The sequence below is a fragment of the Falco punctatus genome (assembly GCF_963210335.1).
Source record: "Falco punctatus genome assembly, chromosome: 13".
NCBI lineage: Eukaryota > Metazoa > Chordata > Aves > Falconiformes > Falconidae > Falco > Falco punctatus.
This window is the reverse complement of record NC_137593.1, coordinates 6700972-6727102: the sequence shown is the minus strand read 5'-3', so window position 1 is coordinate 6727102 and position 26131 is coordinate 6700972. Positions and strand designations below refer to the sequence as shown.

General features: G+C 39.4%; 1 protein-coding gene across 6 annotated transcripts in view; it reads right to left on the bottom strand.

Moving 5' to 3' along the window:
- The window catches only part of ECT2 (epithelial cell transforming 2), a 47156-nt gene that overhangs the window by 19609 nt on the left and 1416 nt on the right, over positions 1-26131 (bottom strand). For 2 of the 6 annotated variants that reach the window (XM_080409521.1, XM_080409525.1), the window contains exons 2-24: positions 25519-25616; positions 22449-24147; positions 19653-19810; positions 18517-18596; positions 18323-18415; positions 17226-17408; positions 16594-16683; positions 15499-15606; positions 14246-14319; positions 13969-14099; positions 12875-12990; positions 12614-12676; positions 11994-12216; positions 10509-10645; positions 9734-9853; positions 8036-8104; positions 6939-7049; positions 5804-5900; positions 4971-5052; positions 3950-4028; positions 3651-3770; positions 2179-2317; positions 458-612 (exon numbers count right to left, since the gene is read on the bottom strand). In XM_080409521.1, the coding sequence (XP_080265647.1) occupies positions 458-612; positions 2179-2317; positions 3651-3770; positions 3950-4028; positions 4971-5052; positions 5804-5900; positions 6939-7049; positions 8036-8104; positions 9734-9853; positions 10509-10645; positions 11994-12216; positions 12614-12676; positions 12875-12990; positions 13969-14099; positions 14246-14319; positions 15499-15606; positions 16594-16683; positions 17226-17408; positions 18323-18415; positions 18517-18596; positions 19653-19782 (2400 nt within the window). In that variant the 5' untranslated portion in view covers positions 19783-19810; positions 22449-24147; positions 25519-25616. Of the gene's footprint in view, positions 1-457; positions 613-2178; positions 2318-3650; positions 3771-3949; positions 4029-4970; positions 5053-5803; positions 5901-6938; positions 7050-8035; positions 8105-9733; positions 9854-10508; positions 10646-11993; positions 12217-12613; positions 12677-12874; positions 12991-13968; positions 14100-14245; positions 14320-15498; positions 15607-16593; positions 16684-17225; positions 17409-18322; positions 18416-18516; positions 18597-19652; positions 19811-22000; positions 22268-22448; positions 24148-25518; positions 25617-26131 lie in introns of those variants that run through there. The other 4 variants (XM_080409522.1, XM_080409520.1, XM_080409524.1 and 1 more) reach the window with 4 other exon arrangements.

The window sequence follows — 26131 nt, the reverse complement described above, 5'->3', positions numbered from 1 at the left end:
GAGGTTGTAGGCTTCCGTCTATAGCAGGAAGATGCTTTATGTCTCTCACATTACAGGGCCTATGCAGAAACAAAGAATTCAACCTAACACAGAGTTAAACCAAAACATACAATTCATAATGCTGGGGTCATAAATCAAAACATAGCTGTGAAAACAAGCTGGAGACAATCCTGTTTAGATCTACAGTGCAGACTTTAAATAATTTATAATTAATCTGTGATGGGGGAAGGATATGACTCTTGATTTTTAATTACTTATTAGCTTTTATAGAAGCTAACTTCCAGGCTGCTTCTTTTTCCACCTTTTAACCACTCACTTGCAGACATGCTAGCACAAATGTTTTCTGCTCTACTTCACCTCAACCATGTCTGCTATTAACAAGTTCTTCAGCTTCATGTGCTTCAAGCCAAAAAGAGTGAAATATTTCTAATCAGCAACATGGTTCCAGAGTACTTACTGCATCTGCTTTACAAATCGTGTTAGCCACGTGCCGACACAACAGCTTCAACCAATCTTCTTTGGGAGGCTCTTCACTTGTCATCTGGAAACTGAAGAGTTTGTTGTTGAGTTCGGTCGGTGGCCGCACAACTAAGGCAAAAGCTTTATGGCAATCTACGGTTTATAAAAAAAAGGCAAGGAGTTAAGACAAAGAATAACCATTTTTCATATAATTCAGAGGGGAATCTTCAGAAGAGTTAACCCTCTATCTGCCAGGAGCCAGTTTGAGACAATATGATTTAATGCAAGGATTTTATCTTGATTTACACAATAGCTGTTTTATTACTTGCAAGAGCACGGAGTTCTGTCCACATCCTTCATCAAGAGGCTGCAATCAGCTGTTCATGCACCAGTTGTTTATTCACTAAATAATCTGTACAGATTAGTCTGCAGAGCAGTCAGTCATTACCTGATATAGCAGTAAATATCAATTCATTCTCTAACTCATAGAATGCTGGACAGATCATTTCCTTACCAACAGAGAACACTGAAAACATTTACCCTATTTTGTAAAACGGGAAAAAGCAAAAACAGTACTATAGATGACATTAAAATAGTCAAAATACAACAGGTCTAAACTTGACAAAGATTGCTTACTTGATAGCAGACAATTAATTTATTGCTGGTACTCCTTTATAGGAGACAGCTGAAGCGTGCTAAACACAGTTGAGGGAGAAAGAAAGAAAAACCAAGCCATCACCAATTCAGAAAAGCAGCACTGGAAAAGCAATCCTGTAAGTGTATATAAGAGAGCAGCTGACCTCTCCCAGGGTTTGCATATTGAAGTTCTTGGCAAATATTACATGATATGCCTAGAAAGGGCTCCCATCGCCCAAGTCCCAAAGTAAACCTAAGCATTGCTTAGTCATTTAAAGAGAATTCTTAGAAAAGAAACCCTAAAGTACCTTTTAAAAATGCAGGTAAGCATCACATTTACTACCTATCCTCTTTGCCAATTCCATTTTTTATTTGGCTTCTGTGTTCAGGTGCTTCAGAGAACATAAAGCAGAACAAGTACAGCATGCATACCATCACCTACCGTGAAACATCAGATCCATCTTTCTAGGGTATAGATCTAGAAACTAGTCTGACTAGACTTCTCTGAAGTCACTACCAAGGCTGGAACAGTATTGTAGCATGAGTTCTGCTGCTGTAGCAATGCAATACTTCAGCGAAACATCTACAGCCTCAGTATAGCAAAGCAGCCAGAGAAATTAAGTCATCTAAATCTTTCTTTTAAGATGCTAAGCACAGCTCCTCCTGAGCATCGTTATCACCAGTCAAATGAAGATTTGGGTTCACAGCAACAGCACTTGTCTCTGGTCAGCCTAATACTCTGGACTGAAGTTCAGGTTTTTTGGTTTTGTAAATCCAGAGCCGTCAAGCATACTCCCCTCGTTTAACTCACACTGCCATTTGGTTGGCGTATGCTAATGCTATCTAGCAGTGCTGCCAAATTCAGCATCGTGCAGCAATTCTTGAAAAGCCAAGAGGTATCAGCACAAGGAATTCTCAAGCTCATACAGAGCTTCAAACAGAAGCTTATACTAAAAGTCACATACCTAACATACCATACAACAAATATACCTTCGCATTCTATCCCAGAACAGCAGACCTTCATCCTTTAAGCTACTGAAAACTGTGGTTCAGGGTAATCACAGCACTTCAAAACATACAGACCTTCTGTCTCCCTGATGTCTAGGACTTTCTTGATCTGGGAGAGAGGCATTAGAACAACATGCTTGAGAGATGCAGGAGGCCTTGTGTGGCCATGTGGACTCCTGAAAACACCAATAACTTTATGCCGTTTCCTCGCAATCTGCAGTTAAATAGAAGATAAAGAAGTTTGAAGGTCTATTCCCATTGTTTTGTTTCTCTTCCATTCTTTTATCTTCTAGTATACAGGAAGGCACAGAAAGTCTTGCGACAGAAAAATACTTTAAAGAGTATTTTACTCTATTTACTCTACCACATAAATCTAAGGAACTCATTTCTCATTATTCGCTGTCTACAGTTCAAGTGATCCAGCAATATTGTTACTTAGCATCAATACACTCACCTCAAAAATAAAATAAATTTAAAAAATACAGGGAAAGTAATCTTCCATTAGAGACCTCAATTCTACCTTGCATAACAAGCAAGGGCTCTTTGAAACCTACCAGAAAGGCAGTCCAGATTTATACAGAAAAGACAACATCTATACACATGAACCAACTTAGGCTGTGGTGCGTTATACCCTAGAAATAACACTTGATGTCGCTTGCGCAAGCAGCCATCATGTGGGTTTTGCAGTGGGTCAGTCAATTTTTACTTTACATTAACACACAGGTATCTTACATGGTTTTTAAAACAAGGTACCTTCAGTTGCTTGTATCTTGTACAAGAGATAAGCCAAGAAACTTTGTTAGAAGTATTTTCATTTTCCTTTCCTTCCTTTACAAGGAGCAACGAAGCTGAATCAACTTGACTCCCAGGAATAGTTCATCACTCGTCACAACAATAGGCTTTTGCCTCTAGATGCTGCTTAAGACAGCACTAATTTTGGATTAGAGATGGTCTTCTATGAAGACAATGTTCTTTACTGCTGCAGACAGTAACAAGTACTTTTATCAAGCGTCCTTTTCAACCTCAGCTTCTCCACATAAGTCTCCTTTTTTTCTCTCCATATTTCTTCCTAACATACTGCTAGTCCAAGGCATTTAAGATGTGATTTTTTTATTTTTTTGTAGCCTAAGCACAGACAAACCCAACCCAGAGGCCCACTATTTACTCATAACACTCAGTATAAGTAAACAGTAAAAGGACAAACATCCTGCTGAGTCAAGGACTCCAGTGCTTTTTCATCTGTTGGCACTACTCAAAGTATTATTCAGATAAACATTTATTTCTTAACATATTAAGCCGCTTCTATATTTTTGATCTGGCTGCAAGACATTAAATGCTACATTAACACCCTTCAACCATCCAGCAGTGACTTGCGCTGGCTTATACAAGAGCTATCAGAAAGGCAGTATCAGCATGTGTTGAGCTGTCAGCTTTCTGTAAATTAGTGCTCTGTTTCATAGTTTTTAAATTTTACTTGTTTATACTCCTACGTAGTGTCGAGCCTTTTATAATTCAGTTCATGAAATGTACTTATATAGTCATCTTACCTCTAGGCAATCATTGAACAGAAAGAGTGTAACCTGTTCTCCCCTGTCACAGAGGTCATCACTAAGTGCTACAGTTTCCAAACGTTGAACTAAGCTTCGGTGAGAGGACAGGAGATTGGCCTAAGTGACAGAAACAAAAAGCTCATTAAGCATTTAGTTCAAGGGCTGGATTACTGCTTGCTTACAACTTAACACTGGAAATCTGTTTAAACCAGTACCTACCCATTTTAACCTCACATGCTTTGCAAAGGGAGCAAACTACTGCACAGTCATTTTACAGCTTCAGAGAAATTACTTACTGGACATCCATCAACTTCATAGACAACATCAAAGAACTGCCTTTGTGCCTCCGTTTTTCTTTTGTCTTCATTAATATGCCTGAGGGAAGCATTTATATTTATCTTCAATAACAAGTAACGATAAATGAATGCACTGCATGTAAGACACATAAAAATAAGGAAGCTAAACATCCAGAGATGTATTTTACACAACAGCACTGGAAAACACAAAATCAACCTTACTTGCTCATTGAAATATCCAAATACCATGTGCTAAGCATATGGGAAACTTCAGGACCTAGAACAATATTCTTGTCACATTATCAGTAGTCAACGTACCATTCAATTCTCCTCCCTTACCCCGTAAGATTTTCAACTAGAGACCGACCCAACGCATTTCTTTCCAGCCTGCATTCTACCTCCCTCAAGTCAGGGCTGCAGCTCACCAAGAAGCAGATGCAAGAATAATTACAATTTAAAAGTTGTTGTTAAAAATCAGACAAACATTTACCCAATTAATACAGGAGGTCTCATTGCTGGAGACATACGCTACACTTCAAAAGAGGCGAGACTAAATCTAAACAACTTCAGCTTTGAGCTAATTAACTCATGGAATGGTGCCAAGAATAGCTAATACAGAACCAGAAGAGAAACTAATCTTCCACCAACAGTGTATCCTTTCAGTGGCTATATGCATAGGAGTAAGATTTAAAGACTAAACACATCTCTTCCATTCTGGTGGGAATAGATAGAAATGAGTTGAAACAGAACAGAGGACTCGGGAGGTTCAGCTTCACGCCAAGGCAGGGAGTCAGCAGAGGTTCAGGTAGAAGTGCTGTGCAACAACCCACAGGCTCCTCCAACAGCTCTGGCACAGAACACCAAAGTGACCACAGCCATCAATGAGAGAGTGAAGAACACGTACAATTACATATACATACATAAGACTGAAGTTATGGCACCAATGCACCAGAAGCAATTCAGAAGGAACAAAGATATCTAAATGGATAACAGTACGTTTCATAAAATGAGCATCACTTACGTCATCACTTCCTTTAATGATTCAATAGCTCTCTCTAGAGTTACTTTGTCTGGGTTCTCTTCTGCTGTATGCTTCTTAATATCTACAATTTAAATAAATAAATAAACAAACAAACAAACAAGCCCCACACACAATTGGCTGAAAAGAAAGACGAAAATATCAAGTTTAAACCGTAAGCCAGATAAGATGACTGAAGGAAACAGAGCTATCCAGGAGTACAAATAGCCTTAATTAAGTGGAAAAGCAGGCAAGGCAGCAATTGTCCATACATCTCATTAAGAAAAAACCCACCTACAGTGAAAAAACTAAACGCTTAAACTATTCAAAAATCAACAAGACCATGTACTGGTTTTGTTGAAGTGCAGCGACAAGCACAGAAGGTTTTTTCTAACCAAAGCAAAGGATGCTGGTGTGGTGTTTTTCTTATTTTTACCAACATAATCATTACTGCAGCAAGTGGTTGATACCAGGTGGAACACAGGAAGCTGTAAGCCTTGTCAGTAGGAATGGCTCCCTAGTCTATGCTAACTGCATTTGAATCTCAATTATATTTGTATTTGAAGAGACAACACTGTTGTCAGAATTCTTCCTCTACCTGTATCCTGCAGACGAATGTATAAACAAGTGAAACCTAGCCAAAAGTATGCTTTCTTCAGTAATTGCTCTTGCTGACTGCCATTAAGCAAGATTAACTCCCAGAATCACACTTGTTTTATATGAGAAGAGCTGTTGCTAATTATGACAAAAAGCAGACATTATCTTTGTTTTAACACCCTTCACATACAAACTAATAAAAATACACATATATACACACACACACATCACTAGATTACCATTTAGTAGTAGAGCAACACTAGGCAGCCTTTGAACAGGACGGATAAGGAGTTCAGCTAGGCTTTGGCGGCCACATTCAGGTTTAGCTTGGTTTATCTGAGAAAAGAAAAGGGAGAAAGGAAATAATTCTTACCTTTTTTCCCCCCACAAAAAAAAAAAAAAAAAAAAAAAAAAACCACAACCCTGCAAAAATTACACATTTTACAAAAAATTGTCTTCCTTGAAACTAGAATTGCAGTAAAAGTTTGAGAATCATTTGCCAGATACTTAGTCATTAACAGATCATGTTAAAAACACATTGCATTCAAATCTGCACAATATTTATCACACTATGTTCTCAGAACATCTAGTTTTAAACTGCCCCTATTATTGACCTCTCAGTCTTTGTTTCAGATGCTAATGTGAAGTGGTACAGGAGATGACCTGTTCTCTTATTCCCCATCTTTTAGATATCAATACTGGGATATAATTCCTTTTACCTCAGAAAACATGAGCTGAAATCTGTCAGTTTGATTACTCCACTATTTGAGAGACACTTGTTGGATATAGAAGAGGAGTGAAAGCTATGCTGCACTACTCATCAACTCTATACCTTTATCTGAAGGGCTCAAGAGTCTTTAGACTTGTCTTCAGCTAACTTTCTTTGAAGATCATCTTCCTGTTAGATCTCCACTGTTATGCTCCTATTCATTAGTCACAAGAATGTTGACAGATTCTACCTCCCTGGAACTTCACAGACACTGAGAGCGAGTTAAAAAGCTATTTCAGAAATATAAGTCTTTTAAGCACAGGGAGGGGGACCAATTAAAACCAACAGCTGTAGTTATCTTTACAGAAAGGAGAAGACATGTATTTGGGAGAAGGTAAGTCAGAATGCACTTTTTCCAGCAACAAATCCATATAATCAAACTATCTTGAGAGCTAAATAACAGAGAAGGAACTTGGACCTCTTACAAAATAGTCTTAAGAGGAGCTTGAGGGATTGAAGTTCAAATCCTTCCTCTCTCTGTCTCACCAAGAGATGTTTACATTCCTCCAAGCTTCCAAAATTCCACATTCTTCCACCTACTGCGTTAAGTAGCTTACTTGGTAATGGTCTCCATGTTCTACTCAAAGACTTAGTTGTGCACTTACCTTTAAGAAGGCATGAAACCTTGGCTTCTGCTTTTCACACCTAGTAATAGTCTCCTTGCTCATTTCGAAGAAATTCACAAATGGAGGGTATGTTTTCAACAAGTCTTTTGACTGAAAGAAACAACTGTTACAGCTCTGCTTTACATATTATGTAGCATTGTACATATGTTCATATGCCCTGAGCCATACAAAGCTGCTCAAAGACACATTTCAATAAAGAATAATAAAAAATGTGTTGTAAACCCAGGCATGTTCACAGAATAAGTTAAGACATTTTTGCATGCCAGATGCCCAGGATTCAATGCTGCTGATTAAATGCAGACTGCTCTCAGAAACATCAAGTACACACATGACAATCTTAGAAGCTGCTGAGCAGCTCAAGTAGAAGGCAGGCTCTCACCTAGCAAGATGGTTTTGGCGAGAATTTCAGAAATTTCTGACAGGTAATTTCTCCATTTACTGCAATCACCTTTAAATGACACTAAACCACCAGAAGCAATACCTTAGACTGAAAACTTTTAAATGCCAAACGCTATTTGCCTCAATATGATCAGGTCAGCAAAAGCACAAGATACCTAGCAGACTACCGATGTTAAAACAAATTGCGGTCCCAGACCTAGCTTTCCTGTTCTGCACATTCTGTATGTGGGAAAACGAGTCCTTATTCACTTACACATTTTGAGTCTTGAAGGATGAAAAGAAAAAGTTGCGGTAAAAAGCTGTTTTGCTAGTTATTTACTATTGATCAGAAACAGCACATAGCTAAGGTTACAGAAGAGCCCCTTTTAACGTGGGAGTAAAAAGCATATCCCTAGTGTTACAAATTACAGTTGTCAAACTGTATCTATTTGGAGTTTTACCCCCTCATTGAAGAGGACAGGCACACGTAACCTTACCCTGAACTGCCCACACAAAGTATATCATGTAACTCAACTGAAAAGCCTAAACAGGAAATACAATGATACAAGTTAGCGGGTTTTCCTCACTCGGTAGTGCTTTGCTTGTATGTGCTAGCTCCTACAAACGGATTATTTGTAAGGCAAGATAATAGCTCTAACACATAAAAAAAAAAAAAAAAAAAAAAAAAAGACACTTACATATTTAAGAATGATATCACCAATACTTCTGCTTTCAGTCCAGTTCATCATAAGATCTTCTAGGTCTTCCTAAAACACGTGTAGGGGGATGGGGGGGAAGAAAGTGAGAATGAACTTGCATAAAGTTGTAAGATGGGATCAGTGTTCTGTCAGACACATGTCATTAGCTGTGTGGCTCACTGAGAGGTGAAAGCGAGACCTCAGGCTTACAGAATATACAGCTCTAAATCAATGCAAGCAGAGCATCAGCACCAGCCAACTCTGCAACAAGAGGACACTGCTGTGTCCCATACACTACAGAACATATCCCAGAGGTTTATTAAACAAGTATACACAGAAGACAGTTGAACCAATTCTAATTAAGAATGCACACCTAATATAGAACTCTTAAGTCTGTAAGACAGGACTGAAATAGAACTAACATAGATCTCCCTCAATCGTTTCACCAGGGTGTCAAGGAAAGTGAGACCAAGCTGCTAAGCCTGTATCAGCTTGATAAGGATCAAGCTTATTCACTGTCAGCTAATAAAAGGGGCAGGAGGGCAGACCTGAAGGTTCAGGATTTGCCTTAAGTGAGAAGGATTCACCATTAATATTGGTCTGTTGCTGCCACTTGTCTTACCTTTGTTACACCAAAGATGAAGGAAAACACAACTACATCTAAGCAACTTTGTCTATGCTACATGCTGCAGGTGAATCCTACTTGACACATGAACACACATGCTCTACTTCTGTTTCAGTGGGCACATACCCTATTTAAGCACCTATTGTGCTTAACTAGACTAGATCCCAGTGGCTGGGGGCGGGGGGGGGGGGGGGGAACACAACAAAACACCCAAACCACTTAAGATACAGGCAGTCTGCAAGTCCTATTTTAAAAGCCTGTTGTGAAATGCACACAGCAACAGGCACATGCCTTTATTTGAAGGAGATTTTGTGACTTCATATTTGAGGAAGACTTGCGTTGTAGTCTATTACGAGACCCAGAGATGGCTTCAGAGGGTGTTTGCAATCCAGAGCAAAAACCCAACATAAAGAAAGCCTCAAGAAAACAACCTCATAGAGAATTCTAATCAGCTCTTATTAAGCCTCAATACCAGCTCAACTGCTTCAGAAGTTGAAGCATGAGCCAGTTTTACAAGCTGGTAGTTTCTAACATTTAGTTCAAAGCCATTTAAGGAGGGATTAGTTTCTCCTACCAAATGATATGTTCATATAGTGAGAATCCTATCTAAAACCCACAAAAAAACTGGTTTTGTCTTGGGGTTTTTTGGTTGGTTGTTGTGGGTTGGTTTTTTTAGTTCCATAGCTTTACCTATCCTTCCAAGAGTCCCTGCTTACTTCTTTAATGGAAACACATATGTTATAGTCAGACTACTGTTCGATACTACTGGCCCCTTTGACCAGTTTTGTATCAGTTACTTAAAACCTCCTACAGGAGGGATTAAAATGGGAAAATGAGAAGCCAGCTTATGAATGGCAATACTAGTTACATGCACAATTCTCAGATTTGATATTTATAAGCAAGTGTTAAATCTTCAAGCATACTTTGGATTTGCACATAATTCCACAGGTTGAACAGTTTGTAAGAGCACCAGGATGAACCTACACCTGTCCAGCAGACACAACTTAAAGCACACAGAAAAGACTCGAAATCTGTATCAAAGCTTCCCCTGCAAGGGAGAAGTTGCAGCTTGCCTTGATTTTAGTATGGACATCAAGAATATCTGGAATGCTGCCAAATATGGTCTTAATCTCTTCCTGTGCAAGGATTGGTCCCCCAAGTTGCCCTTCCTTCTCCAATGGAACTTGAAATAACTGATGAAATAAGACCATTAAAAATAAAAGTTAATGCCCTCCCAACCACCACACATTGTGTTAAAAACAGTTACGAAGAAACCAACAGCATTTTCCTTCTAGATCATGCTTTCCTGCACTCACAATCTTGAGATATTCCCATTTAGCAAGAGTGGGTTCAAGATAAAAACACCAAGTTCAGTATATGACTACAGCATAACACCCTTTCATCTACTCTTCTACTCACACACATCTTAGCTCGCTCTTTAAGTAGATAATCTGCTACAATGGAAACAAACTTCCTAGAAATTAAGCTCTTCCTGTAAACTGTCTGCCAATCTGCTCTTGGAAAAAATTTAAATCCCTTGCCATCACTCTCTAGTCACTAATATCTTAAAAATCTGAGTCATGAAGACCCTATTTTTTCTGGTTTGGAATTTCCATGCAAACTGAAGTTCCACTGCCAATCCCAGATTAGAAATTGTATTTTCCAGCCTTTATTATTAACGAAAACTAAACATTTTTATACGCCAGCAAAATTACATGAGATTGTTTACATTGTCATCATGCACCCAAGCCCTCAAAAGCCTGCACATTACATCAATGACCATTTTCAGCCTATGAACACTAAAAGTCTTATTACAATTGACCTGTACTTGCTTTAAAACCAGCTTACCTGAATGATTGTTGTTAGAATATCAACGTAGTTACTTTCTGTCTGATACAATTCCTTTGCAACCTGCCATCTTGCAGACTGCTTCAGCGGAAGAGGAGTCGAGTTTTTTGAAGGCTTTGCACAGGATTTTGGTGTTTCTGATGAAAAGATATTCCCAAAAGAAAAATAAAGCTTTATTACAACAGAGTCCCAAAAAATGCTCACCCTCAACAACATGAAATAGGAACTTCAGAACTTTTAAATGAAGATAGTTGTTTGGTTTTTTTTAATAAAGGCTATTTTGAAGAACATTCTATAGTTATCAGAGCTCTTCCTAGAAAATCGCTTTCTTTATTACAGCCTAATTATAGAACAACAGTAATATTATTCCTCAAAATTAGTCTGAAACTAGTGGTCAATGACTTCACCCTATTATGTTTAGTAGGGAGTGAGGATTAGGTGCTGAACATTATTTATACATACAGTAGGTACGTAGCTCAAAACCATTTATTAAAATCAGTCCTTGCATGAAACATTTCACCGTACTCTGGGAGGAACATAGGGAATAATTTCTCTTAAAGCTAAAGCCAATTGGACCTGGAGCAGTCCGTTAGTTTTAGACACTTGGACATCAGAGACCTGTACGTGCTCATTCTGGTGTCAAAGTTCATTACTGTCACAGTTACTATGAAATAAGTACCTTTCCAGTTGTCTTCAAGATACCACTTTTTCTGAAACTTTCTGCTGACGTTGGATTAGAAGCAAATTACGTAGCAGGGATTACAACAGCACTAGCATGATCCAAGAAAGCTGGTCTTTGAGAGTAATCTGATCTTTCCTGTGTTTCTTCTGAATTATCACTTACAGGTTGTGCCTTACTGAGATTTCTTTTTTGACTTGTGTTACAGGGGCCTTTTTAAAACAGTAGTAACTCGAGATACCTCCTCTATATGATGCCAGTTAACTCATCAAAACCAGCTGGTGATTTATATCCTTGTGAAGTTTTTGACAAGATAGTTTGCTAGCACAAATAGTCTTACCTCAACAGAACACTTCAAAGACCTAGGAATGGGCTTTGCAGGAATTTTCCCTTTAATTCCTTTAGAAAAGAACCTTTGTCCTCCTTTCTCCAAGTATACTACCAGAGAGAGTTTTTAGATGATTTACTTTCAGCTACATTGCTTATTTGCTGCAGATTTCCAGCAGAGTATTTGAAGCATTTTGGAATAACACTGTACTGTACTTCATATTTATAACTCCATATTTTTTCCTTGTTTTCCCTCAGATACAAATATGCTTACTGTGACGACAAGAGGCAGCCAGGCGTCTGTCTGAACTCTTCACTCTAATTCTGCTTTCTGCACAGTTTGAAAAGATGAAAGTCTGGAATTACTTAGCAAACATGCAGCAAAACCTGTAAGACTTCCCTACCACTACCGTTACCACTTGTATGCAGAGAGCTCTTCAACATTGCAAGTGTGTCTGAATGGAAGTTTTTAGCTCTACCTCCACTGGTAGTGCTCGACTCTGGAGTGTTAGAAATATCCAGCAAGGACCCAATAGAAAGCGAATGTTCGGCTGACGGGCGTTTCCGAGGAGGGAATGGCGACATATCTGTTTCTCTGGTCAGTTGTGCAAGAGTTTCTTTCAAACGGCGTCTTTTGCGATTGCTGTTTGGAGTATTCAGAGAAAGTAATGACACAGACTTCTTGAGGCCAGGACTCTCTGGCTGTAGCAAAAGAAAGTATAGTTTAGTGGTTTTACCCACTGTGTCCAGCTCAACTCAGTGCAAAGGTAAATTAACTGCAAAGACCAGCACAACTCTTCTTAGGGAAGAGGAGTTCTTTCAGAAGGAAAATGGGTGAAGCTTTTTTTTTTTTTTTTTTTTTTTTTTTTTTAACTGGAAGCCACACCAGTATTTTGTTTAACTAAAAATAAGTTCAGCCTTTGGGAAGCAGAAAAAAGGGTTTTTTCCAGATTAGTATTATATGAATAAAATTTCTAATAGATTATCTGGAACTTAAACGCCACTAAAACATTTGATCTCTGACCCTACACATACTATTGGATTTGGGGGTAAGATTAGCACATACATGCTGCGCATTACGTGACAGAGTTCAACATACCTTCTCAAATAAATACATGGATTCTCCAGCTCTGGCATCCATTTGAATGCTTCCCCAGAACCACTAAAGGAAAAAAAAGAAAACACATATTAAGAACACATTACAGGGATTCACCCAAACCTAAAAATACTCAAAATAATATATATTAATAGCAAGGCAGTCTGCATACATTTTTTCAGAGTAAGCCAAACGTTTGCGTTTAGTATCTCAGATACCGAGTATTACATAGCAATGTTCTTTCAACAGTATGTCAGCACTAACCTCTTGCTTTACAACGTACAGTTTTTCTAAAGGCTCAAATGGAAGATCTTTTACTGTACTTTCTTCAACGACTAAATGTGTACACCTTTCATCACCAACTGGTAAATACTGTCCTCCTAGATAAAAAAAGGCAAATTAGCAAGACTAAAGAACATTATTGTTAGAAATTAATAGCTCACTTGGTAGTGCTGTGGCACCTATCATTAAAGAGACAAGAGCCAAAGAGAGATGAGCTCTTGCGAGCTGATCAGTTGTTGGGCTTACATAACACGCTGTTATTATCAGCAGTGGACAGCTTTAAGGAAACGGGATGTAACATGCAGTAGCAAACTACACATTGAAAAGTCAGAAGTACACAGAATTCAGAAGGCATTTAAACCTGTCCAGCAATAAACAATATTCTTCTGCAAAACTTTTCTTGCTTCTTGGAAGAGCAAGCCAGGAGTACTCACCCTAAAGGCATCCATAAGCTAGAACCTGTGCATGTCACAATCTTATAAGCAGCTTTAGGTAAACAGGTGGGGGGGTGGGGGGAGATAAAGCCATCTGAGCCACCTTTCATCTCTTTTGAGGAAGCCTTGCTGTTGCAAGCTTGCTCTGTTCCCATGCCTACAGTTCTGTTACATGCAACTCTAGCAATACAAGACTGAAGACTTGTAAGTTGTCTGTTACATCATTACTGTCAACGTAACTATTAACATTGTACTACATTATTGAAAAATGGAACACTTCCAATCAGGTGTTTCACCAGCAATGAGTCCTATCAATGTCAATGCTTTCTGTGGATTATGTAAAAATACGTACTACAAAACGGAAGCAGAATATACATATTATGTAGCAGGTTTTCCAGGATATCTTCAAGCATCCTGCAATCACTTCTTTTTAAATTCTCTAGTTTCAATCAGCCTCAGAAGTCTGAATTTTTCAACAGCTACCAGAACTTATGCATACATGACACCTAAAAATCAATTTATAGCTCTCCAAGTTGAAGAATCCTAATACTGCAGGATTCATGATCCAGCATTTCCACTTCAGTGACATTTATCAGCTACAAACACCATTCTTCCCACAGACCAACTTGTATAAACAATAACCTTGCATTTCTGTCATTTCTTCCATGTTAGCTTTCTCATCGTCAGAGAATCCAAGGAAACTTAACATGCAATCCTGGAAGGGAAGAACCTTAAACTGATCTCTGAAGTCATCATCAGCTGCACAGAAATCACTGAAAAAGAGAAAAATAAACACAACAAAAAAAGAATTGCACAAAAAGGTCACTAAAGCAGTGCTACGTCACTATTTAAACAGAAGCTCATAACCTCGCATCCTGTTCACCTGCAGTGTTAAGGCTGAAGAAAAATAAACACCTACATTTCGTTCCTTTTCTCCCAAGCCTTATAAATCCACTCAGCTTTCAGGATAGGAGTACCAAGACTTACAGCAGCCTATAAAACAGGAAAAGCACAAGTTGTACCAAGTATTTCCCATTAAGTCTTCCCATGCCAAGAAAAATTTGTAACTTAGCTTATAATTTTCTAGACAGATAGTGCAAAAAGTGAACATATTCCTTCAAGAATTGCATCCAACTAACTCCCAAAACTTAGAATGTATTAATTTTTCAGTGACTAGGAGATCAGATCAATAGTTATTTTGGAACTTAGAAGTGCACCGTTGTATTAGTCTGATATCCTTCATCACTCACAAAAGCACAAAACCAAATCCCTGTTCCAGTGGAGTACAGGACCTTTTTTCTGCTTTTGGTACTTTGTACGAAGACAAACATCCCAGCCTGCTTTTACCAAAGAGAAAGTGACTATTCCAAAGGAAACTTCCATGACTGCATGGGAGAGATTGTGAAGTTTTCCTACTTTTCCCCTTTGAGTTGGCAGAAAGGGGTGTGAACAGTTTGAAAGTACACCTTCTCTTCTAAATGGAAGATAAGACAGACTAGGAAAAAAGCAACAGCTTACTAACAATTCAAACAAGGAAGAATCAAGGGACATGAGCATTTCTATGTCATATTCCACGGAATAAAAACCTATAAACTCATATTTACTTCTCAGCTGGACATAGTGTCCTGCAAGATCCCCTTTTGGTAGATTGTCAGAGAGGAGGGAAAAAAAAAAAAAAGAAAACCAACATCCACCAGTCATACATAAAGGAAGATTTGCATCTTTATATACAAGTTAAAAGTAATTTTTAAAAGAAGATGCACACAAATTGAGTACTAAAGTTTTTTGTAAATTACCTCAAGGTTCATTGTTTGGACAGGAAAAAGAAGCAGGCGTGTTTATATATAAACACCTGTTCATCAAGTCTTAAGTATACTGACAACATCAGTAGATATTGATGTAATCAGTACTTGGGCATTTTGGTTCTTGTTATTTACTATACTTGTCTATTTCAAAAATCCCTGCACTCAGGCAATTCATATTATTTAGATCTCAGAGACAAAAACATGTCAAAAGCTCAACACCAGATGGAGATGACCTTACCATTGCAAGACATTGCTGTTAGTACACGAAAAAACCTAGCAACTTACAGCTGAAGTATAATTTACAGACTTGGCCTGCAGGAGACAAATTCTGAAAGTTTCTATTAAGTGCCCACTCAAGTTTACATACTCTGAATTTTTCTCCATGTGTCGAGTGAGCCACCAGATGTGTAACTTTTGAGCTAAAGTCCCTTCGAATAATTCCACCCATATGATGAACCAAGGTCACTAGTTTAACCTGAGAAATAAAGATGAAATAAGTTTTCAGTATATCTTTTGAAGCATACTATACAGAAAGCAGTACAAAAATAGTTTACAAACCAAGCTACAGGAAGTCACATCAAATGTCTAGGAATAGAAATGCTCCTATTTGTTCTTAAACTTGTTCACATCTACAGGAGACAGTACAGCTGATATATCAGAACTACTAAATTTTTCTAAAAAAAAAAAAAAAACCTTAATACAGCCTCTCATGATCATGATACATAATGCTTCACATTTTCATGCAAAACAGATTTGAAGCACGTTTAGCTCATTGATTTAGTCAATTGTACCTGAAAGGGTAATTGCCAGAATTTACATAAGAATTTGAATCTAGCAGATAAAACCTAACTACTCCTAACACTGAGCAAAGGCTTTTGTTTTGGGTTGGGTTTGGGTTTTTTTTTCCTGATGAAGGTGTGGACCCACACTGTCAATTCCCATTCATTCAACAGGGACATTAGGTGCCAACTGCACCATTGAGAAAAAGCAAAGTACTGGAGTATCAAACCACTTCATACCTAGATACATCAAGACTGAAGTCCTGATAGCATGGCAGCGAGCTAGCATGTCTGCACATGCTCTGAACAAGACTACTCGGCTTTACTTGACCACACTACTACCATACAAATAAGAGGACAGTATTGGGTAAACATCATCTTATCTGAAACCTCAACCTACACATCTTTAAGCCCTGCTGAAACAGAGCTGTTTAACATCACTCAATAAAAAAAGTGACAGAAGTATGGACAACACTACTTGAACAAGGAAACAATTTTGTTCCCATCCTCAAAAACTTCACTGCCTCTGGACATGCAACAAAACAAAAAAAATAAACAATTCATTCCCTGCAGTCATGAGCTCTAGTCATGGCTAAACCCTATGGGTGAGAAAACAGAAGAGTATTTTGAAAATAAACTTAACACAGTTTTAAGAAAAAAATATAAAAGAAAGACAGTCTTACTAATTCATCTTTCTTTCTGAATCCTGTAAAGCACAGTACCAAGTTCAACATACTTGCACAGTACAGGGGACGACAGGAGAAAGGTAAAGGCTGCAAGTAAGAAGTAAGCTTATTAGTGAAAAGCATATTGCTTCCATTAGTTTTAACATTATCTTTAATACAGTACTATTGTTCCTAGTATTAAAATGCATCGGACACTACTCCAAGTCTGTGTATTCAGTTATACCTCAGCTCCAGACCTGCCAGCATTCTGATAAACTAGAGCAACCCCAAGTTCCACGTAGCACTCCATCCTTTTTCCGCCCCCCCCCTCCCCAGTTCATGCCCTCTATGTGACAACCTTTGGAAATATAAATCGTCTGCTGGAGCATCATTTGTGTGCTGCCTTTCCTAATGGTGCAATCCCCAACTAGTGGGTCAACAACTCCCACAGCTACTGCAGTAGTTGTAGCCATACTGTCTGTTTTTCACTACATGCAATATCCTAACACAGTATTAGAAACTTGCTCTTCTCTTGCTACGAATATTTATGATTGATTGGCAAAGGAAAATAGATTTTATTTTGTACGCTTAATGTTTAGAACTCACCACATCAGTGAACTGCTCAGCTGATTTCAACAGAAAGCACATACCTCTCCTTTTCGTGCACAGTGCAGTACTACTGGAGGTCCAATGACACGGCAATCTGCTTTGCAGAGGTTGTTAAAGATACAATCTTGGAAGTCTGACACAACAAAGATAGTTTCAAATTCTGGGGAATCAGAATCTCCAAGCTCTTCTATTGTGTCTGTCTTTATGTAGGGCACTTTAATTTCCTTGATGCATGGGAACAAAGGGGAAGGCGTTATTCAGGCAACATAACTTGCATTACTGTCAAGATTCAACTGACTTTTATTTTGGGCCATTCAGAAAATGTACAATTGAGATTTCAGAGACAGACTCCCAGGACTTGTGAAAGCTGAATGAGATGCAACTGTTCTCTAGCATAAGAATAGCTATGAACTGCACCTAAAAAAAATAAATATCTTAAAGCAATTCCTGCTTCTGAAAAATAAGAATTCTAGTTACTATAGTAGTTTACGTATCAGTTCACACTGATAATATAGTATGGGAAATATCTACAGACAGAAAAAAAAACCCAAACAAACCAAGCACAAAAGAGTAATTCAATTTCAGACTGTTGGAACAGCATAAGGTAATTCTGGATGCTACTAAAAAGTAGGATCCAGCTTACAACAGCAAGATCCATGCTGCGTAAGATCTAAAGTACAGAAGTCAATTTTGTTCATTGCTTGATAATTTTAAGGGTTCTAAAAATTTGATCTATTCCAGTTTCAATCATTAATTGCAAATTTTCCATGTTTTTTACATGAAAAAAATGGAGAACCACTTTTACATCTAAGCTTAAACGCAGCTTTCAACTGAAAGTCAATTAAGCAGTTACGAGTCAGTTCATAGCAAAAACTTATTTGTTGACTGTTAGCATGCAGTTGAACACCCCCATCAATATTTCTATCCCCATGTTAGAAGACAGCTGCAGATGCAACTTCCATATTTGAGAGTATTCATTAAAAAAGTGCCTATTTTGACAAGCTTTAAGTGACACCATCAGTAACATTAGCATACACTGCAGCCACTATGCCCATTTAATATAAAGTGTGCACATTTCAGTTCCAGTGAAGTACAACAAGCTGCATGCAATCACATGTGCTTTAATTGCATGACATACCATATGAATAATACTTTTTATTAGTTTTTCTTCTGATTTACCAGGACTAGTTTTCTTTATCTTTATAACTGGTACTTCCATTATCTTAATGGTCTGTGGAAAAGCAGAACTTTAGTACAGAACCGGACTGGCTACCAGAAGTCTAAAAGCATACCATCTCATCCCCGTGACTGTTTTATCTTAAACCCACATACCTCCAAGGCTTTCAGAAGCTCCTTATGTTTCCCTGCTTCCTGAACCAAAACCACTCTTGTTTCTATTTGAGGCATTTCTTCTGTTTACAGAGAAACAAGGATAAGAATATTTTAATAGAAAAATCCACGTTAGACCTAAATCAAGCAATAACACATAGAACAATACAGGCAGACTGCATTCTTCCAAGATACCTTGTCTATCAGGAACAAACCTGAAAATAAATGTTACCTCAAGAAGCCGGTCCTTTAATTACAGCATACCCAATTGACCATAGAACCTAAACTGCCCAGTATTTCATGAAACAAGATCCTGCAATTCATGACTGGTTACCTTACAGTCAAAGCAAGAACGTGCAAGAAGAGTCAGTGTGGGCAAGGAGGAAAATGAAGAAATAAAATAAAACAAAAAATTACAAAATTGACTTAATGCTTCTAGCATAATTAGATACCAAGACTTGCTGGAAAATAGACAGCTGGTATCTTTTCTAGCTTCTGTGTTCCTGGCTGACAAATTTTATTACTTCCTAGTGGCTGCTCAGTTTCACCAAGGAATATCTGAACTGAAGTTCAGTATCTTGTTCTTTTTCTCCATGTATTAGGAAGCTTTCAAAATATTAGGAAGGAGGGACAAGCGTTGTTGCTTCCATGTCATTTGCACCAAAAGACCACCACTGGATTTTGGCTACTGCATTGCAAAATAACAATATATCTTTTTTGTTGTTTTTTAATTTCAAGATTTGTTCTTGAATTAATTTCAAGCTCAAGACTATTCATCTCTAAGGTCTACCTGTACAGAGCAGAGCAGCTGTAGTTTCCAAACACTGGTGTCAAAATATCACCTGGAACAATTTATTCCACAGAAAAGGCATCAATTGCAACTAACAGCTTTCTATGCATCAGCCAGAAGACTCACTTGATCTCATGGCTGCAACCCCAAATTTTTATAATAAGGTGAGTTAAAAATTAAGGAAGTCCCTTTGTTGGTGAAAGGATACCAAATCAACACCCTTTTAGCTACCCTACACACAATCCTGTAGTTCATCAAAGCACTTTGGTTTTTCAAAACTACTTAATGCCTACAAAGTAAGTAGTCATTACAAAAACATAGTAGTCTTAAAATAAGTTTCTCCCATTACCTTCAACATCCAAAGCAGACCCAGGAAATAAATTCTCTTTGGAGGTTTCTATAATTTTTGAATCAAGAACAGAAGAATCAGCCAAGAGGCTCCTCCCGGCTTCAGATACCACCGTACTGTTGTCAGCCATGATTATGTCTTGTTTCTTTCTTCAACAGCTAGAAGATAAGATACATAACTATGTTACAGTTGCAAAAAGCTCATTCTAAGAGCTCTGTGACTAAAAAGTCAGAAGTAACTTCTGAAAACAAAAGATTTATACTCTTATTAAAACCCCACTCACACTGATGGCGTAGTTCTAATGCTCTTTCAGGAGTCACACAACTGATAGAAAGGACTGACAACAATCCTGTTGCAGAAATGGTTCTGAGCAGGCTACTTACCACCACAAATATTTCATTTGCACAGAAAGCTGCAGAGAGAGTACTTCAACTCTGAGCACCAGGAAAACAGTAACTCTAGTATTATTTTTAATAAGTTTTACCACAAAACACCAACAAACTAAAAGCACTTGCTTGCTTCAGTGATAAACTATTATAAGCTAGATTTGAGACCAAGATTAGCATCGTCAATTCTCCTGCTGAAGTTTCACTTCAGGGTACACAAAGTATCTTGCTAACATTTGATTTTTCAGGTGAGCTGGCTAGAGTTACTGTGATTACCTAAAAATGACCTCTCAGGGAGTAGAGCCAGCAGTACCCAAGAAATCCACGAGATTTCTCAAAATGCATGAGTCTTTACAAAGGTAATAAGCATATCTATGTCTATCTGTATGATCTAGTCTAATACCTTACATTAACTAAAATATAGTAGAAGTATCTATTCATCTCCAGATAAAGAGGCCTTCTGTCTTCTCACAGGTAGGCTAAACCTGGGCTCTCCCTGCCCATCAAACAACCTCGTCACGTACTAGAAAGGCAAAACTCTTATTCCGCTCATATTTTGTATAGGTAGCTACCTGAATCTTGTAGCAGTAAATTTGTTCCAAGACATCTGCCCAACACATAGCACATTTTCTTTTGTCTGTGAAGCACTAAGCAAGTATTTCCTGTGATTCATCACGTATGTATTTGCACAGCGATATCAGAAGTTATCTAGATTAGCCACTGTATCTGAACTGCTGCAGTATAATGACTTTCTGTACCACTTTAACTGAAGTCATTCTCCTCAGGACTGTAAAAGTCCCCTTAAAACAGTAGCCACCCAAATAATGCCCTAAAGCACTGTCTGAAAGGGGACTCATGAGGTAGTAAAACCCCTAGAGACTAGCACATACTATCTTTCAAGTTGTGCAATGCTTGTCAAAAAAGAAAAAAAAAAAAATCAGAAGACAAAAAGCAATGGGTGTCCAGCATAGTGGCAATATGGAAAATAATTTATCTTCTAGAGTTTAGGAAATTGCGTTTAAGACTCTTGGACAGCATTCACATACATTCATAATACATCAGGTAAGTCCTAATATAGTCACGAGCAGTAAGTCAACACCACAAATCTGGCAATTCTAGGCATATTCAGTTATCAGAATTGCCACCCTAGCTGCAATTATGTTGCACACACAGCTGTGTGAGCTCCACAGAATTAAGTTTCCTAGTATCAAGTCCCAGGCACCCAGCTACTTTAGACCTAGAAAAAGGAGAAAGTACTTTTAACTAGAAGAGTCTTTAGGGATCACCTGACCAGAAGGTTCTAAAGATAGCACTAGGAACTGTCACACAATTACCTCTCCTTTAGCAGCAAGAGTGGGGGGAAGCATTAATCGCTGAAGACTCAAGCCATATTGTTAATAATTATTACCACACAGACGTATGTAAAATCAGACCAAAAAAAAACCCTAACCACCTCCAGTTAAGGGTACCATTAAATTTAAATCCTAAAGATTATTTTTTAAAATAACAGCAATATGATTCCTGTCATGCTGCTGTCGTTATACCTAATAACATGTATATGAACTCACAGAGAACTTCAGTGTATTTGTGAGAAGCCCATACTTAGGGCTAGGCACTGATTTTCTTCATGGCTTTTCCAATATATTTATGGGGTTCCATTCTGGGTGTATTTTTAAAACAGTCCCTGCTTTAATGGTCATGTATTAATTAATAACATAATATTTCTGGATATTACTGGACTTACACACCAGAAGTGCCAAGATACAGAAATAGACAAACTGCACACAGGGACATGAAACACAACAGCTTTACCCTCACACCAAAAAAAAAAAAAAAAACCAAAAAAAAAAAAACACAAAAAACCAAACAAACAAACAAACAAAAAAAAAAACATCTAAAAGTCAGAACACCATCACTACAGGACTCGGACAGACACGAATGCCCCTCCAGCACTACACTTACAAATGACCTCCCAAGGGTTTGTGGAAAGCCCGAAGGTCACAAAGCATCCACAGACTCAAGTATGTTTTTTAAAGCAGGGAAAGGACATCTAAAAGCTTCCCGTGCTGCCCGTTTCCCTTCCGAGAAACCCGCCGGCAGCGTGACCAGGCTGCTGTGCCGAGTCGGCCGGCGCAGTCCCAGGCACCGCCAGCCGCCCTCACCCCGAGCCAGCAGGTGCCACCGAGCCGGCGCCTCCGCGCTGCCCCGAGGGTCCGGCCTGCAGCCCGCAGCGGGCCCCGCCACCCCCACAGGCCCTCGGCTCTCACGGCTGCCCCAGACACAACCCCCTGCCCACCCCAGCAGCCGCGGCCCCGACCCAGCCCGCCCGAGCCCACCACCGCCCTCCGGGATCGGCTGTCCCGGCCATACCGCGCCCGCTGCCGGCGCCCAGAGCCGGCTGCCCCCTCACCGCAAACCGCAAAAACAACCTCCGCCATGAGCGGGCGCCGCCACCAATTCAAAAAGCCAGCCGCCGAACTAAGTGAGCCGCCCATTGGCTGCCAGCCCCACGGCCTCTCTGTAAGCCTCCACCTCATTCGGCATCTCTCCCAGATGTCCCGCCCTCCTCCCCGCACAATTTGGACTGCGCTTCCACGCCTTCCCTTTCCGATTGGGTGTCGCAACTGCTGCTCATAGCGGGAACGTCTTCCATTGGCGGGAGGCGTTTCCTGGGCAGACGAACAGGCCTCGTTGCGGGACCCGAGAGCAGGTTGCTGAGTGGGTGGGGGTGCCCTGCGGTGATTGGCTGCTGGGAAGGTTCGAATGCTTCCAACGGCCGCGCCGGAGAGACCCGGATGAAGCGGCGGCAGCGGCGCCGGCCGCGCTGAGGCGCAGTCCCGCTCCAGGGGCAGGGCAGGCCGCATGCCGGGGAGCCCCGGAGCCGCCTTCACAGGTGTCCCATGGCCGCACGGAGACGGCAGTTAGCGGCCCGCAGCAAGTGCGGGAGGGCTGGGCCCTCAGCGGCCATTGGCGGCCCGGGCCCCCTCGTCCTGGCCGCCGTGTGGTGGGCCGCAGGGCACGGCCTGGCCGGCAGTCCCTCAGAACGCCCTTGAGCACTACCCAAAAGGGAGGATAAATAATGGCAGTGGCCGCCATAAAAATATTAATGCCATTAATAATGTAGTAAGCTCTGCCTGGCTGAGGATACCGGTGTGCCTGTATTATGCTGAGTTTCAGAATAACCAGTTTATAGGAAACAAGGGGAAAGACCTGGTCAAGATGAAAATCAACCAGCACCAACCTCAAAACAAATCAATTATACCAAATGTTTTGCTGTCCTTTTCTTTTTAATTTTCTCTAATACTAAAACTTGCTGATCTCAAAAGGAGTCCTTTCATAGGGGCCCAGCACCTCTGCAACCTGATTTAGCAGAATGTCTCGCTGGCTCAATGTAAAAAGAACAAGAGATCTATTTTCTATTAATAGAATTTTCTACTATATGCTAAACTCATATATGCCAAATTAAGTTCTTAGATCTTACTGATTTTTTTATGCTACAGATCTTTATTGGTTCAGGCATTTTCATGACTGATCCATCAGCTGTAGTGCCAGTAAGAGTCCATCAACCTTTTTATGACTTGGAAGAAAAACAGAATAGGAGAACGCAGCAGAAGATGATAACAGGTGTTGTTTATGTGACTAAAGATTTGCTGGTGAGATGCATGCAAATTAGGACTATTTTCTTGCGGAAAACATTTCAGAATAACAGCCTGGAAACCAAGAAGATCATTTCAATTATTACACAGTCCTACAATTACTTTATTTCTTACAGAGTACTTGCAACAATGACTTGCAGTCGAAATACAGCCTAACCTGGGGTCCTTCTGTCATCTGGAAGTAGCATTGTGGGCCATCATTTCGCAGTCCCACGGCAGGCCAGCCTTCACTGGCTTTTCCCCTGTTCTTTCTTTGCACTCATACCATGTCCTTTTCAGCCAGGTCTTCAGTCTCCCTGACACCCTGAACCAGGGGGCAGCTTTCTCCTGGTTTGGAACAAGTTCTGCAGTACTGGAGCCAATGTTGTCTCCGCAGTACGGTTTCTGGGAAAGATATTGGTGATTGTACATTAATTTCCACTTAACCTCTAGGTCCTATATGAAATGTTGTGCCTGCAAAGACAGGAGAAGCATATTTATTGGGACTGAGGATTAACAGGTGATACATGCATTGCTTCTCAGTTAAAGGTTTAAAAAGAATGTGATACCTAAATGTTCGGTATGTAAATATAGGCTCACTGTGCATATGGAGAGTAACGTGGGCATTAGCGATTTTTTTGAATATACTTGAAAATCTGGAATTACAATCTCATAAATCAACTAGGGTATTTCTGATGAACTATCTTAAGCTGTCCTTCCTGGGGGCGATAGACAAGTTGTAGGTAGTAATCACTTAAGAAAAGTGGCTAAGATTTTTTTTTTTTATTTTTTTTTTTTGATCAAGAGCATTTATTCTCCCTAAAGTTTCGATCAGGACTGATGACAAAAATAATTACTATTCTTTATATGTCTGACATTTAAAAGTCTAAGTGCTTTTCTGATAAAAGGCTCTGAAATAGAAACACTTATTATTTTTTGTTGTGTAAAATGTAACACGCAGTTGAAACTTGCTGTTCCTTCCAGTTATCTAAACATCATTAAGCCAGGAATATAACACTTAATAGTTAAATAGTTTCTTCTCACAGTAACACCCACAGGGAGAAAGTTCCAGGAGATTAAATCATTAAATGAACCTTGTCACATCAGCTTTGTGGGAGCAAGGATCTTGTACCTTGTGGTGAAAGACAATGGAGGCACATCAGAAGAGCTGATGGAACCCCAAGGGCCCTGAAGGACACTTGGTGCCCTGCCTTGCCTCTGGAAGTTGGCTGTCTAGCAACCGTTTCTTGGCTTCAGGGTGTGAGTTTACGTAGATAGACTGCTTGTCTCCTAGATATCTTGCAAGTGTTTGGGGGTTTAATTTATCTATTTATTTTTCTTTTAAAGAAAGGAATCTTTCTCAGACCACAGTGTTTTATTTTTTCAACTAACTGACTTCTTTCTAAACACCTGGAATAACCCATATTCCTCAAAGAGCTATTGGTTCAGTTTACCCAGAGCACAGTAGCTTTAAGAATGTGAGGAAGAGGGGAGATCAAGCCCAGGATGTATGTGGGGGTCAGTGGGAGCATGAGAAACCTCAGAAGAATTCCATCCAACCTTTGTAGTGCTCTTTTGGAGAGAGTAGATGAGAGAGGAGTGGGACTAGTTTTGCCAGAGGTCTGGGAACAATGTTTTTGTTGAAAGAGGCAGGTACAAATTACTACGCTCAAGGATCCTGCATGCGGGCTTGAGGGGCAGATGCTTGGGAAAGCAAGGGAATGGGAGCAGGCAACGTAGAGGAGGCAGGGGAGTGGGGCACAATGTGAAAGAGAAGGTGTGAGCACAAAGTAACACAGAAAGGGACCACTCAGTCTAAAAAGCTTGAAAGCTCAGGATCCTCACCTTGTGCTGCTTCCTTGACAAAGCTTGTTTCCCAAGACCTTTCACATCTGTAGTCTACTCAAAACTGACTGTGGAAATTACAGAAATTCCATCTGCTGCTGTTAGGGAAAAAGGTTAAAGATGCTTGAGAGGTGTATTTCCTCACAAATTCCAGAAACTTTCTTCTGCAACCTTTAGAATCAGCAAGGTTTTGCTTCAGTTCCAGTAAAGCTGGCTCGAAAGCTGACCTTTTACCTCTTAGAAACATATTTTTCTTTTATTACCTTTTCATGTCTATTTTTAAAGGAACTTGTCCTTTCCAGGACTCTATTTATATTTCTGTGTAACTTTTTAGTATTATGAATTCATCTTAAAGGCAATGTTATTGTTAAAATTAGTGCTCATTCTTTTTCCTGAATTAGATTCATAATGCACGCGAATCTGGCTATTTTAATAAATATTTTAATTTGCTGAAGATAGTACTATGACTAAATATTAAGGAGTCATTTGTGCCAAGGCTGAACTCTATGGTGTAAATCCTGCGTGAATAAGAGACGAAAAAGACCCATTTAGAACATTTTCTTGTCTTAGGTGTAAGAGGTGTTCCTGCATTAAACCAAAATTTGGTGCTGAC